Source organism: Babylonia areolata, chromosome 23, assembly GCF_041734735.1.
Source record: "Babylonia areolata isolate BAREFJ2019XMU chromosome 23, ASM4173473v1, whole genome shotgun sequence".
Lineage (NCBI taxonomy): Eukaryota > Metazoa > Mollusca > Gastropoda > Neogastropoda > Buccinidae > Babylonia > Babylonia areolata.
The window spans coordinates 30749540-30765980 of NC_134898.1; the positions used below are offsets into that span (position 1 = coordinate 30749540).

Here is a 16441-nt window from a genome sequence, read left to right on the forward strand (position 1 = left end):
CGTAAAAGACCATGTGATAAACTAAGGGAAAGTAAGATAACTTTTACAGTTGATGGACATTTAAAATGTCCTGTTACATTGTCATTAGTTCTAATGTGCGGGTGAGTAATTGTGTGTGAGTGTGTGTGTGTCAAAGAAAAAAAAAAACAACCTCACAGTCAAAATGTATATTTCAAGATGGTAATTGAATAAGCAACAACTGTTTTTTTTGCATAAGCCATCTAAAAAAAATGATTAAAAAAATGAGAAAGTATGTGTGTGTGTATGGAGCTGCATGTGCGTGAATATGTGTGTTTTTGTGTGTGCATTTGTGTGTATGCATGTGTGTGTGTGTACATGCGCGCGCACTTGTTTGTGTGTGTGTGTTTGTGTGTGTGTATGTGTTGATATGATGTATGGAATCACTGCACAGTTTATGTCCATGTCAACAGTGACACGGCTGACAGCGACACAGCTGAAGATGTTAGGCACACACCAAGAAACCAGCATCAATGTGACGTGGACACTTCCTGAGATATCTGCCGAGTACCAAGCTACACTGAACAATAGTCAAAAATCTGACTATGGGGACATGTCCATGTACACCTTCACTGGTCTGACCCAGGGCAAAGACTTCACCTTTTTCGTCACCTCCAGGAAGGAGAGAAATCCGGGACACAACACTACAGCACCTGAGTACGCCACTGTGGTCTCTGGAGCTGTTCTTGTCTATACACGTGAGTTCTGATCTCTCTGAGTCTGTCTCTGTATGTCCTTGTCTCTGTCTGTCTGTCTGTCTGTATCTCTCTCTCTCTCTCTCTCTCTCTCTCTGTGTCACACACGCACGCACACACACACACACACACACACACACACACACACAGAGGAAGAATTGAACAGAGAGCTGCAGGGAGACGGGTAGGGGGTTAGCTTATGTGTATGTGATTTAGATGTGTGTAAAGTGATTGTGTGCACAATGCACACATACATGAATGAAAGAGAGAAGAAGACATACAGACATAATCATGCAAGAAATAGAGAGGGTAGGGGAGAGATTGAGAGGGATACGAGCAAGAAAGAGGGAGGGGTGTGCACTGAGACGTGAAAATCGTGCAGACTGTTAAGCAACAGTATACACCGATGTGATTTAGAGTGGAACAGAATATATGTTGATCACAAAGTCTGCCGGGGTCACAGGAGATGATTTATATATCGACGTGTGTGTGGTGACCAGACAAGATGAAACACGAATTTGTAGGAAACTTAGTCTTTGAGTTTCTGTTTATTCGATTATGTTTCCATTACATGTTGGTCATTGATTTTTTTTTTTTTAATTAAGAAATCGTTTGTGTGTTGGTTTCTTGTCTGTTGTTGTTGTTGTTGTTGTTGTTTTATTTCTTGTTACTATCTGTTATGATTTTAGCTAATTGATGAAGGCACAACGTGGAAGTCAGAGGAGTAACCAGAATAGTTCAGTCAGTGAGTCAGCATCAGTGTTATGGTGGAAACCCGAGCTAATATAGGCCGACAGCAAGTCACAACCTGAAAGACAGAATTATCTGTGGACCAGGTCATACACTGAAGACAGAATCACCTATGGAGTAGGTCACACACTGAAGACAGAATTACCCTTGGAGCAGGTCACACACTGAAGACAGACAGAATTACCTGTGGAGCTTGTCACACAATGAAGACAAAATTACCTGTGGGGCATGTCACACACTGAAGACAGAATTACCTGTGGAGCAGGTCACATACTGAAGACATACAGAATTACCTGTGGAGCAGGTCACACACTGAAGACAGAATTACCTGTGGAGCAGGTCACATACTGAAGACATACAGAATTACCTGTGGAGCAGGTCACATACTGAAGACATACAGAATTACCTGTGGGGCAGGTCACACACTGAAGACAGACGTAATTACCTGTTGAGCTGGTCACATACTGAAGACATACAGAATTACCTGTGGAGCAGGTCACACACTGAAGAGAGACAGAATTACCTGTGGTGCAGGTCACACACTGAAGACAGACAGAATTACCTGTGGAGCAGGTCACACACTGAAGACAGACAGAATTACCTGTGGAGCAGGTCACACACTGAAGACAGACAAAATTACCTGTGGAGCAGGTCACATACTGAAGACAGACAGAATTACCTGTGGAGCAGGTCACACACTGAAGACAGACAAAATTACCTGTGGAGCAGGTCACACACTGAAGACAGACAGAATTACCCGTGGAGCAGGTCACACACTGAAGACAGACAGAATTACCTGTGGAGCAGATCACACACTGAAGGCAGACAGAATTTTCTGTGGAGCAGGTCACACACTGAAGACAGACAAAATTACCTGTGGAGCAGGTCACACACTGAAGACAGACAGAATTACCTGTGGAGCAGGTCACACACTGAAGACAGACAGAATTTCCTGTGGAGCAGGTCACACACTGAAGACAGACAGAATTACCTGTGGAGCAGGTCACACACTGAAGACAGACAGAATTACCCGTGGAGCAGGTCACACACTGAAGGCAGACAGAATTACCTGTGGAGCAGGTCACACACTGAAGACAGACAGAATTTCCTGTGGAGCAGGTCACACACTGAAGACAGACAGAATTACCTGTGGAGCAGGTTACATACTGAAGACAGACACAATTACCTGTGGAGCAGGTTACATACTGAAGAGAGACAGAATTACCTGTGGAGCAGGTCACACACTGAAGACAGATAGAATTACCCATGGAGCAGGTCATATTCTGAAGACAGACAGAATTACCTGTGAAGCAGGTCACACACTGAGGACAGACAGAATTACCTGTGAAGCAGGTCACACACTGAGGACAGACAGAATTACCTGTGAAGCAGGTCACACACTGAAGACAGACAGAATTTCCTGTGGAGCAGATCACACACTGAAGGCAGACAGAATTACCTGTGGAGCAGGTCACACACTGAAGACAGACAGAATTACCTGTGGAGCAGGTCACACACTGAAGACAGACAGAATTACCTGTGGAGCAGGTCACACACTGAAGACAGACAGAATTACCTGTGGAGCAGGTCACACACTGAAGACAGACAGAATTACCTGTGGAGCAGGTCACACACTGAAGACAGACAGAATTACCTGTGGAGCAGGTCACACACTGAAGACAGACAGAATTACCTGTGGAGCAGGTCACACACTGAAGACAGACAGATTTACCTGTTGAGTAGGTCACATACTGAAGACAGACACAATTACCTGTGGAGCAGGTCACACACACTGAGGTCTCCCCTCTGTCCACAGGACCTGCACAGCCCGGACCTCTGCTGTCTAACACACTGCCTGGACCTAACGTGACCCTGACCTTCACTGCCTCTGCGGGTCACGTGGACAGCTACAGTGTCACTGCCACACCACAAAAGCCCCTCCACACTGCAGTCACCGTCAACAGCAGCATGAACAGTGTCGTCATTCCTGGTCTGGTGGCCGGGGAGTATTACAATGTGTCCATCACCGCCATCAGCAACAACATCGACAGTGCTGTCAGGACAGACACCTTCAGGGTCAAGTCACAGCGTGAGCGATTCTTTTGTCATTATTGACTGGACACATACACACACACACGCATGCACACACGCGCGTACGCAGTTACACATTCACACAATTCGTTTTTTTCTGACCGTATTATATCACACCACTTTTTGGGGGGGAGGAGGGAGGGGCGGCCTCCAGCCTCCTCTTTTTTCCCCACTTTATTTTATTTAATTTTTTTCCTTTTCTTTCTTTTCTTTTTTTCGTGGGGCCTCCATCCTCCTCTTTTTTCCCACATCTTTCTTTTTCTTCTTTCACAGACTCATATTTACCTTTCATGCACCACTTTCGCCCACACACCTTAACTAATCACTCGTCTTGAGGCATGCATTTTAAGAATATTCGATGTCTGTGTACATTTGCCAGGGTTTTTTGATGTTCTAGTGTTCTGATGTATGCATTCTAAACATGTATGACAAGTGATTACATCTGTCTAGGTTTATTGTTGCCCTAGTGTGAGTTGTTTGTTTGATATTGAAGCTTTTCTGTCATCCACCCTCTCACTCTTCCTCAGCTACCTTAACCTAATACATAACAACAAAACAACAACAACAACAAAAAACAAAATATCTGTCATCTGTATCATGACAATTGACTGACCCTATCTTCCCTTTTAATGTTTACATTCGTTTACATGCCAGCGGTTTTGTTGACCTAGTGCATGTATGTAACAGTGTATGCGGAGGTAGAAGTGGTAGGGCACACCCTTTCCATTGAGCATCTCTCCCAGAAGGCGCCGTCCCTTGATCAGTCGAAACGTAAAGTGAAAGCGAGCAAAGGACAGCTAGGAAGAGTGGTAATAGGAGAGGTTTAAAGTGGCAAGAAATTCACTCCCTTCCCAGCAAGGGAAGAAAAGCCAATACTCCTAAGACTGACATTTTTATATGCTTTTACAATTATGTGTTTTGTGATTACATTGCACATGTAATGGCATAATATTACATCACATTAGCTTACATTACGTTGCACGTGGTCCCGTTACCATACATCACATCACCTTATACTCAATCACGTCACCTTACATCTCATCACGTTACATGACATTCCGTAACATAACTGTGTACAGCTGCGGACCCGGTGTCCAACCTGACACAGAAAGCCCAAAGCAGCCGGTGGACAGAACTGAAGTGGAATCGACCTGTCAACCCCAACGGTGTCATCAGTGGTTACACTGTCAGAGTGGTGTTGGAGTCTGACCAGCAGTCCTGTATCTCTGGTGTGGCCGTCAACTGTTCTGACTGTGTCTACAATAGCACCGAGGTTTGTGTCTGTTGTGTGATCGCGGACGCACACACACACGATAATCATACCAGAATGTCTGTCTAGTGACTCCACACACCAGCAGGTGCACACACACACACACACACACACACACACACACACACACACACACACACACAGAGTCACACACACATACACAGGCTCAGGCACACACACACACACACACACACACACACACACACACACACACACACTGATCATGACTGAATGGTTGACAGGTGATCCCAGACACCAGCACGTGCACACACAGCACGGTGAAAACTCTGACCAAGGCCGAACTGAACGATGAAAGCTTTGTGGTGGAGGTCAACGTGACCCAGCTGAAGCCTTACGTGCAATACCAGGTGGAGGCGATGGCGTACAACGAGGAAGGTGCGGGCCACCCCGACAGTCTGACCTTCCTCACAGACTCTGAAGGTACCTTGCTGCAGGGATGGTTGTCGCTTTGTCACTTCTTCATGTTTCTGTTTCTTGTGTTTCTTCTCCTGTTACTTCTCCTTCTTCTTCTTCAGCTTCTCCTACCCCCTTCTTCTCTTCCTCTTTTTCTTGTTGTTATTCTTTTTCACACACACACACACACACACACACACACACACACAGAGTTTAATTAGGAGCCCCGTTGGCTCTTTGTTGTAATTTTACTGGTTGACAGCCATTTTACCTTGCTTGATATTCTTTTTTGTGCTAATTGAGGAGAGGGAGGAACAGGGAAAGTGGTGATGATTGAGGCATGGATTGGGTTGGGAAGGTGGTGAATTTTCGTCTAAAATCATATTTGTGGATAGATGTTGAACAAAAGAACACACACACACACACACACACACACACACACACACACACACACACACACACACACACACAAATAGAAAGCACACTCTATCTACAGACCTTAGATCATGACTACAGAAAAAAGGAATTAGAGAGAGAGAGAGACAGAGAGAGAGAGAGTGGGTCACCCACACGATCAGTGTCTGTCCTGTCACAGCTGCAGACGACCTGGTGGCCATGGAGGTCAGTGCTCCGGCCATTGGACAGCTGCTGGTCAGCTGGAGACCTGGAGAGGAGAGGGGAGAGACAAATTATACCGTCACCTGGGAGGAACAGGACTCGCTTCTGTCACAGAGCTACACTCAACATGGCTCCCATCTTCTGCAAGGTAATCCTTTCCTTCACAGAGAGAGAGAGAATTAGACTCATGTCTAGGTGAGGGGCAGAGACAGACTTAGAAAATGTCCAAGGGAGAGAGTCAGAGACACAGAGAAACAGACTTATAAATGCAGAAAATGTGTGAGAGAGACAAGAGCAAGAGATAGAAGGGGGGGGGGGGGAGAGACAGAAACACAGACTCAGTTAAACAAAGACACTCGGGAAAATGCCAGAGAGGGAGACCTTTTATTGAAGAAAAATAAATAAGTACACATTGGCCTGTTTTCATCCTACCCTCATAAAAGAAAATAAATGAATTAGTCAGGGGTCACAAAAAAGAGAGAAAAGTAAAAATCATACAGCGTGAAAACAAAAAGAACAGCAGCAGCAACAACAAAACAGAGCAAAATTAATATCAGTGGAATACAATAGTCACTATAGTCGCTAGGAAACCATATAAATGCATAAAGTACAATTGCATATGCACACACGTAGATGAGAGAGGGGAGGAAGAAAGTAAGGAAAGTAAGAAGAGGGAGGGGCAGACAGAAAGAGAGGATAAGGTCACACTAGCTGTTTAGCTGACACTGGACAGAGAGGTACACAGACAAGGGATGTTGCAGGTTACGATGCCAGAAATTACACGATCCAAGGACTGCTCAGCTACTGGAACTACCGGGTCACCGTCACCACCGTCACCACTGTGGGACCGGCTCCTGTTCCCACCACGGTCACCAACAGAACTCTGGAATCCAGTCAGTGTCTTCACCTTTCTAACTGCTGCTCTGCACAGTTCCACTCGTGTCCCACTTCACATTTCTCTGTGCGTTTCTCTCTGTCTGTGTTCTCATTGTCTCTCATGTTTTTGTGTGTCACCAGTCCCATTCTCACCTTGTCAAGGACACTCCCTCACCTTTTGTTTCCCACACCCCCCCGTTGTGTTGAGGCCCAAGGTCGATGTTCATCATAACATTTCAGTTCTCCAGCTTTCTTTCTGTGTCTCGCTTCCCTTTTCTCACTATCGGTGTACCTGTTTCTGTATCCCACTCTGTCTGCGTCTCTGCTTCTTTATCTCTATTTTTGCATCTGTCTGTTTCTTTGTCTCTCTCTATCATTCTGTGTCTTGTCTGTTTTTTTGTCTCTCTCTTTCTGTCTAGTCTGTCTCCTTTTCCTTATCTTGGTTTTCTTTGTCTCCCGCTTTCTGTGTCTGTTTTGTTGTTGTTTTTTCATCCCTTTACATTGCCCCTCTCTTCGTTTGTCTATGTTTCTTTGTATCTCTATCTATGTTTCGTTTATTTCTCTTCTTCTGTGTTAATGTTCTTCTGACCCCCAGGCCCCCCGCCCCCGAACCATGCCATGTAGACAATGTGTCACTGACTCAGCTGATGTGATGACTGTCAGTTTCTGTTCACTCCACAGAACCAGGTCAGGTACAAAACCTGTCACTAACACAAAGTGATGACGACGCCACGAAAATCACCATGACGATTATCTGTCCCACGGAACGGGAGAGGAACGGACACCTTGTGGAATTTCGTTACAACAGTACAGTGACTTACACTGAGGTGAGTCAATGTGTGTGTGTGTGTGTGTGTGTGTGTGTGTGTGTGAAGGTTTCTGACATTGTATCATGGGTATTGTGTTTATGGAGAACATTCCTCTGAAAGGACAATGCAACGACAACACCGCTCTGACTCATGTGGCCACAGAAAAAACATTCAGTGTGACTGCCAGATGCCAGTATAAAAATGACCACGATAATTGTCTTCAGTCAACCAGAATACAAGGCTGACGTCATCCTAAAAAAACTGTCAGCACACAGATGACTTGTTGACTTCATCCTAGAAGTGGTCAGCACACATATCATGACTTGTTGACTTATCTTACCACTGTAACAGGGGTCTCAAACAGGTCATGACTTGTTGACATATCTTACCTCTGTAACATGGGTCTCACACAGATCATGACTTGTTGACTTCATCTTACCACTGTAACAGGGGTCTCACATAGGTCATGTCTTGTTGACATCATCCTAACAGCGGCCAACACACACATCATGACTTGTTGACATCATCCTAACAGCGGCCAACACATACATCATGACTTGTTGACATCATCCCAACAGTGGTTAGCACACAGGTCATCACTTGTTGACATCCTAACAGAGGTCAGCACACATATCATGACTTGTTGACATCATCCTAACAGGGATCACCACAGATCATGCCTTCTTGACATCATCCTAACAGTGGTCATTTCACAGATCGTACTTGTTGACATCATCCTAACAGCGGTTAGTTCACAGATCATGACTTGTTGACATCATCCTAACAGTGGTCAGTTCACAGTTCATGACTTGTTGAAAGTATCTTAACAGCGGTTAGCACACAGGTCATCACTTGTTGATATCATCCTAACAGCGGTCAGCACACATGACTTGTTGACATCATCCTTAATGCGGTCAGTTCATAGATAATGACTTGTTGACATTATCCAAACAGCGGTCAGTTCATAGATAATGACTTGTTGACATCATTCTTACAGCTGTCAGTTAATAGATAATGACTTGTTTACATCATTCTAACAGTGGTCAGTTCACAGATCATGACTTGCTGACATTATCCTAACAGCAATCAGTTCACAGATCATGTCTTGTTGACAAAATCCTAACAGTGGTCAGTTCACATATCATAACTTGTTGACATCATCCTAACAGTGGTCAGTTAACAGATCATGACTTGTTGACATCATCCTAACAGCGGTCAGTTCACAGATCATGACTTGTTGAAAGCATCCTAACAGCGGTTAGCACACAGGTCATCACTTGTTGACATCATCCTAACAGTGGTCAGCACACATGACTTATTGACATCATCCTAACAGTGGTCAGCACACATATCATCACTTGCTGACATCCTAACAGCAGTCACCATACAGATCATGACTTGTTGACATTATCCTTACAGCAGTCAGCACACAGATCATGACTTGTTGACATTATCCTTACAGCAGTCAGCACACAGATCATGACTTGTTGAAAGCATCCTAACAGCAGTCAGCACACAGATCATGACTTATTGAAAGCATCCTAACAATAGCCAGCACGCTGATCATGATTTGTTGACATCCTAACAAGTTTAGTAAACTGTTTCAGTCAGCACAAGTCTGGTGCACTGTTTCAGTCAGCACAAGTCTGATGCACTGTTTCAGTCAGCACACGTCTGGTGCACTGTTTCAGTCAGCACACGTCTGGTGCACTGTTTCAGTCAGCAAAAGTCTGGTGCCCTGTTTCAGTCACAAGTCTGGTGTTCAGTCAGCACAAGTATGGAGCACTGTTTCAATCAGCACAAGTATGGAGCACTGTTTCAGTCAGCACAAGTCTGGTGCACTGTTTCAGTCAGCACACGTCTGGTGCACTGTTTCAGTCAGCACACTGGTGCACTGTTTCGGTCAGCAAAAGTCTGGTGCCCTGTTTCAGTCACAAGTCTGGTGTTCAGTCAGCACAAGTATGGAACACTGTTTCAGTCAGCACAAGTATGGAGCACTGTTTCAGTCAGCACAAGTCTGGTGCACTGTTTCAGTCACAAGTCTGGTGCACTGATTCAGTCACACGTCATGTACACTGTTTTAGTCACAAGTGTGGTGCACTGTTTCAGTCACAAGTGTGGTGCACTGTTTTAGTCACAAGTGTGGTGCACTGTTTTAGTCACAAGTGTGGTGCACTGTTTCAGTCACAAGTGTGGTGCACTGTTTTAGTCACAAGTGTGGTGCAGTTTCAGTCACAAGTGTGGTGCAGTTTCAGTCACACGTCATGTACGCTGTTTTAGTCACAAGTGTGGTGCACTGTTTCAATCACAAGTGTGGTGCACTGTTTCAGTCACACGTCATGTACGCTGTTTCAGTCACAAGTCTGGTGCACTGTTTTAGGCGGGCGGTGTCCCACAACGACCAGAGGGGTCTGTGAAAGTCAGCGGAAACTGTGGCACCTTGACGAAGGTCTTGCCGGTTACCGCACAAACCAGCTACAACGTCTCTGTAAGTACATTGTGTTCACAGTCTGTACATTGTTGTCTGTGTGTCACAGGTCACCTGGCGGTCACTGCAAATTGTATTATGTAATTACATTGTGTCACTGTCAGGGTTCAAGTGACTGGTGTATGACTGACAGGTCATGACAGGTGTATAATTGAAAGCTGTTTATTTAGCATGGGTTTGATGATGACTGACAGATGCTGATGTGATAGCTGTATAACTTCCAGTTTATGTAGCATGTGTTTGACAGGATTCGTGCATCATACTTATGACTGTCAGGATTCTTGTGACCAGTATATGTGTGACAGGTATATAATTGACGGTTGTTTATGTAGCGGGAGTTTGACAGGATTCATGCTTCATACGTATGACTGTCAGAATTCCTGTGACAGGATTCAAGTGACAAAGGTATGACTATGACTGACAGGTGTATTACCAACAGGTATTCATGATGCTGGTGTATGACTGACAGGTGTTGATGTGACAGGTGTATAATTGACTGGCGTTGATGTGACAGGTGTATGACTGACAGGGTTCATGTGACAGATGCATGACTGACAGGTGTTGATGTAACAGGTGCATGACAGGTGTTGATGTTGCAGGTGTATGACTGACAGGTGTTAATGTGACGGATGTATGACTGACAGGTGTTGATGTGACGAGTGTATGACTGATAGGTGTTAATGTGACAGGTGTATGACTGACAGGTGTTAATGAGACGGGTGTATGACTGACAGGTGTTGAGATGACAGGTGTATGACTGACAGGTGTTGATGTGACGGGTGTATGACTGACAGGCGTGATGTGACAGGTATATGGCTGACAGGTGACTGTCATATGATGAAGTGACAGGTGTATTACTGACATGTGTTGATATGACAGGTGTATGACTGACAGGGGTCATGTGACAGGTGTGTGACTGATCAGTGTTCATGTGACAAATGCATTCATGACAAAATTCAAGTGATAAGCGTATGAGAGGTGTTTATATTACAGATGTTGTAACATGTGTGTGACTGACTGGTGTTGATTTGACAGCTGCGTGATTGACAGTGTTCATGTGACAGGTGTATGAATGACATGTGGTGTTCATCTGTGGAGTCGTGGCCTGGTGGTAAGCTTCCTTCCTCGGAAGGGAGACAATCTGAGCATACAGGATCAAATCCCACACTGGCCAGAATTTTCTCCCCTCCTCTACTAGACCTTGAATGGTGGTCTGGACCGCAATTCATTCCGATGAGATGGTGTACCAAATTCCTGTATGTAGCATGCACGTAAAAGGCCCCACGGCATCAAGAGAGTTGTCCCTGGCAAAATTCATAAGTAAAATCCGCTCTGATAAATGTGTGTGCATGTTAGTGTGTGTGTGTGTGTAAACGTGTACGCGTGTGTGTGAGTACACCCATGACCGAAGCTTGACCAAATGACACAGGAAACGAATGATGAGCACCCAAAGGCAGCTGTCAGTCAGCTTTACCAGATAGGCAGCTTGTTGTGCAAATGACTCCATAATCTTATTTGTGAAGCAGTTTTCGCTTGGTCTCTGACGGAGTATAGGTGCAATATAAGTATCCATATCAGTCAATCAGTTGGGTGTGATTGGCGTATGACTGACTGTTGTTGATGTGACAGATTCATGAATAATAACAGGTGTCGACGTGACAGGTGTGTGACTGACAAATGTTCATGTGACATGTGAAAGGCGAATGACTGACAGTTTTTGGATGTGACAGGTGTATGACTCACAGGTGTTGATGTGACAAATGTATGACTGACAAGTGTTGATGTGACTGCTGAGTGAGGGTTAGGTGTTGATGTGACAGGTGTATGACTAACAGATGTTGATGTGACAGGTATATGATGGACAGGTGTTGATGTGACAGGTGTATGACTGACAGATGTATGACCGACAGGTGTTGATGCAACAAATGTATGACTGACATGTGTTGATGTGACAGGTGTATGACTGACAGATGTTGCTGTGACAGGTGTATGACGGACAGGTGTTGATGTGACAGGTGTATGACTGACAGATGTATGACCGACAAGGCCTGACTAAGCGCGTTGGGTTACGCTGCTGGTCAGGCATCTGCTTGGCAGATGTGGTGTAGCGTATATGGATTTGTCCGAACGCAGTGACGCCTCCTTGAGCTACTGATACTGATACTGATACTGACCGACAGGTGTTGGTGTGACAAAAATATGACTGACATGTGTTGATGTGACAGGTGTATGAGGGTTAGGTGTTGATGTGGCAGGTGTATTACTGACATGTGTTGATGTGACAGGTGTATGACTGACAGATGTTGCTGTGACAGGTGTATGACGGACAGGTGTTGTGACAGGTGTATGACTGACAGATGTATGACCGACAGGTGTTGGTGTGACAAAATATGACTGACATGTGTTGATGTGACAGGTGTATGAGGGTTAGGTGTTGATGTGACAGGTGTATAACTGACATGTGTTGATTTGACAGGTGTATGAGGGTTAGGTGTTGATGTGACAGGTGTATAACTGACAGGTGTTGATGTGACAGGTGTATAACTGACAGGTGTGATGTGACAGGTATATAACTGACAGGTGTTGATGTGACAGGTGTATAACTGACAGGTGTTGATGTGACAGGTGTATAACTGACAGGTGTGATGTGACAGGTGTATAACTGACAGGTGTTGATGTGACAGGTGTGTAATTGACAGGTGTTGATGTGACAGGTGTATGCTGTGACAGAAAGCGGACTGAAGGGAGAGGACAGTGCCTCCACCATCACCATCCAGGCCAGACGTGAGTCACACCATCAGTTAGGTTTTACTCACACCCTCCAACAGAAGCAGGAAGACGTCACAGAATAATCAAGCCATGCGAGTAAATCTTTCCTTTACCACTGAGACAATTTCAGCTCAAAGCGTGTTTATTTATTCATTTTATATCCAGAGCTCAAACCTTATTTTTCTATTCATTTATTTTTTAGGTGCAGTACACAGTCACAAAAAAGGAACAAACAAAATGCAAATTAATCACCAGAAATCGTCTCATAACTTCCCAAAAAATTTTGAATTAGGCTGGTAATTGTGAGACTTTCATCATAAATTTTGATTTTGAAGTATAAACAACTTTTAATTCAGAGGTACTCAATGTCGCACAAATATACATCCAATGGTTTGAGTACATTTTCCTTAATTATGAGCCAGGGGCCAAATTAGGGGTAAGGTGGCAAAATGGTTAAGACACTTATCTGCCAGTACAGTGTCCGTGAGGGTCTGGGTTCGATTCCTGCTCTTGCCTTTTCTCCCAAGTTTGACTGGAAAATCAGACTGATAGTCTAGTCATTTGGATGAGACAATAAACTGTGGTCCCATGTGCAGCATGCACTTGACGCACTGAAAATGGACCCCATGGCAACAAAAGTGTTGTCAAAATTCTCTGACAAAATTCTGTAAAAGAAATCCACCACCTCTGATAGGTACGCAAATATATATGTGTGCACTTGAGGCCTGACTAGTGCTTTGGGCTATGCCGCTGTCAAGCATCTGCCTAGCAGATGGATTCATCTGAACGCAGTGACACCTCCTTGAGAAACTGAAACTGTCAGCCCTGTCTCAGTGATGTGTGCTTCACACAGTCATGTCTTCTTTGGCCCTGTCAGCCCTGTCTGATGTGTGTTCTTCACACAGTCATGTCTTCTTTGGCCCTGTCAGCCCTGTCTGATGTGTGTTCTTCACACAGTCATGTCTTCTTTGGCCCTGTCAGCCCTGTCTGATGTGTGTTCTTCACACAGTCATGTCTTCTTTGGCCCTGTCAGCCCTGTCTGATGTGTGTTCTTCACACAATCATGTCTTCTTTGGCCCTGTCAGCCCTGTCTGATGTGTGTTCTTCACACAATCATGTCTTCTTTGGCCCTGTCAGCCCAGTCTGATGTGTGTTCCTCACACAGTTATGTCTTCTTTGGCCCTCTCTGATGTGTGTTCTTCACACAATCATGTCTTCTTTGGCCCTGTCTGATGTGTGTTCTTCACACAGTAATGTCTTCTTTGGCCCTGTCAGCCCTGACGTGTGTTCTTCACACAGTCATGTCTTCTTCGGCCCTGTCAGCCCTGTCTGATGTGTGTTCTTCACACAGTCATGTCTTCTTTGGCCCTGTCAGCCTTGTCTAATGTGTGTTCCTCACACAGTCATGTCTTCTTTGGCCCTGTCAGCCCTGTCTGATGTGTGTTCTTCACACAGTCATGTCTTCTTCGGCCCTGTCAGCCCTGTCTGATGTGTGTTCTTCACACAGCCATGTTTTCTTTGGCCCTGTCAGCCCTGTCTGATGTGTGTTCTTCACACAGTCATGTCTTCTTTGGCCCTGTCAGCCCTGTCTGATGTGTGTTCCTCACACAGTCATGTCTTCTTTGGCACTGTCAGCCCTGTCTGATGTGTGTTCCTCACACAGTTATGTCTTCTTCGGCCCTGTCAGCCCTGTCAGCTCTGATGTGTGTTTTTCACACAGTCATGTCTTCTTCGGCCCTGTCAGCCCTGTCTGATGTGTGTTCTTCACACAGTCATGTCTTCTTTGGCCCTGTCAGCCCTGTCTGATGTGTATTCTTCACACAGTCATGTCTTCTTTGGCCCTGTCAGCTCTGATGTGTGTTCTTCACGCTTCATTACTACACATGCGAGTAAGTGAAAGTGTGTGTGTGTGTGTGTGTGTGTGTGTGTTACATATAGAAAATGATTGATTTAAGTTTTGTTTTAAAAAATAAATTTAAAAAAAATTAAAAAACCATAACAATATAACATATTTCTAATGAAAAACTAACAACTATAGCAGCAAACCAACTGGACTATTTAACAAGGAGTTGAAAAAGTCATACATTAGCAATGGACTGCTGAAGATCGTCAACACTGAAGATGATTTCAGTTCAGGGATTTGAGACTTTAACTTATTGCAAGTTGGTATATGATCGGCTGTTACTTGAGCACCACAGATGCAAGAAACATTACTAACATATTTTGTCCTAAAACGATTCATTTTCCATCTGCAGATTAGAGAAATGAATTGCCTCTTACGAAAATCATTATGGTAATGTTTTCCCATAAAACCATACATTTTCTGTATGTTCTTATGTAACTCCAAGTTACCGGTGTGTTTTTCCTCAAACTGATGTGTGTTCTTCGCACAGTTATGTCTTCTTTGGCCCTGTCTGATGTGTGTTCTTCACATAGTCATGTCTTCTTTAGTCCTGTCAGCTCTAATGTGTGTTTTTCACACAGTTATGTCTTCTTTAGCTCTGACAGCCCTGTCTGATGTGTGTTCTTCACACAGTTATGTCTTCTTTGGCCCTGTCTGATGTGTGTTCTTCACGTAGTCATGTCTTCTTTGGCCCTGTCTGCCCTGTCTGATGTGTGTTCTTCACACAGTTATGTCTTCTTTGGCCCTGTCTGATGTGTGTTCTTCACGTAGTCATGTCTTCTTTGGCCCTGTCTGCCCTGTCTGATGTGTTCTTCACACAGTTATGTCTTCTTTAGCCCTGTCAGCCCTGGTGTGTATTCTTCACATAGTCATGTCTTCTTTGGCCCTGTTAGCCCTGTCTGATGTGTGTATACTCCAGTCTTGTCTTCCTTGACCCCAGAACACACAAATTCAGGTGGATGCCATATGATGATCCAAAAGATGGACGATCTGTACCGCAAGCACACCAGTAGGTATGCACCCCACCCCGTCATCACAGAACCTGTGTTCTACCTCCGTTAACACCCACTACATCACCAGCGAATAAAGTGACGGGCGCAACAGCATAGTGGTTAAAGCGTTGGGCTTTCAATCTGAGGGGCCCGGGTTCCAGTCTCGTTAACGGTGTCTGGTGGATAAAGGATTGAGATTTTTCCGATTTCCTAGGTCAGCATAATTATGTGCAGATCTGCCAGTGCCTGACTCTGAACCCCCTTCGTGTATAAACACATGCAGAAGATCAACTATGCACGTTAAAGATCCTGTAATCCATGTCAGCTTCAGGTGGGTTATGGAAATAAGAACATACCCAGATTGCACACCCCCGAAAACGGAGTATGGCTTCCTACATGTCGCGATAAATAAACAAAACAGTCATACGCGTAAATGTTACATGCCTGTCAGAGCCTAAGTTTGTGTACGTGTGCGTGCCTGAAATCTGATTGAATGACACAGGAAACGACTGATGAGCGCCCAGTGGCAACCATCAATCCGGCAGCTTTACCCAGGTAGGCAACCTGTTGCGCAAATGACCCCGAGTTTGTAAAGCTCTCAGAGCTTGGTCTCATACCGAGGATAGGCGCGATATGATTATCCATATCATCATCCATCATGTGATTATCCATATCATCACTCCGTCATCATGTGTTAACAGTAATCACCTGCTCTTTAATGTGTTCCTGTTACAGCACCCACGGTGAT

The 16441-nt window shown here is 44.7% G+C and overlaps 1 protein-coding gene across 2 annotated transcripts in view; it reads left to right on the top strand.

Annotated features, from left to right (window-relative positions):
* The window catches only part of LOC143298338 (uncharacterized), a 125698-nt gene that overhangs the window by 69003 nt on the left and 40254 nt on the right, over positions 1-16441 (top strand). For both annotated transcript variants that reach the window (XM_076611193.1, XM_076611194.1), the window contains exons 30-39: positions 432-716; positions 3280-3552; positions 4634-4827; positions 5067-5265; positions 5834-6004; positions 6618-6749; positions 7414-7559; positions 9922-10029; positions 12744-12813; positions 16429-16441. The exon at positions 16429-16441 is cut by the window's right edge and continues 164 nt beyond it. In XM_076611193.1, coding sequence (XP_076467308.1) covers positions 432-716; positions 3280-3552; positions 4634-4827; positions 5067-5265; positions 5834-6004; positions 6618-6749; positions 7414-7559; positions 9922-10029; positions 12744-12813; positions 16429-16441 — 1591 coding nt within the window. The remainder of the gene's footprint in view (positions 1-431; positions 717-3279; positions 3553-4633; positions 4828-5066; positions 5266-5833; positions 6005-6617; positions 6750-7413; positions 7560-9921; positions 10030-12743; positions 12814-16428) is intronic.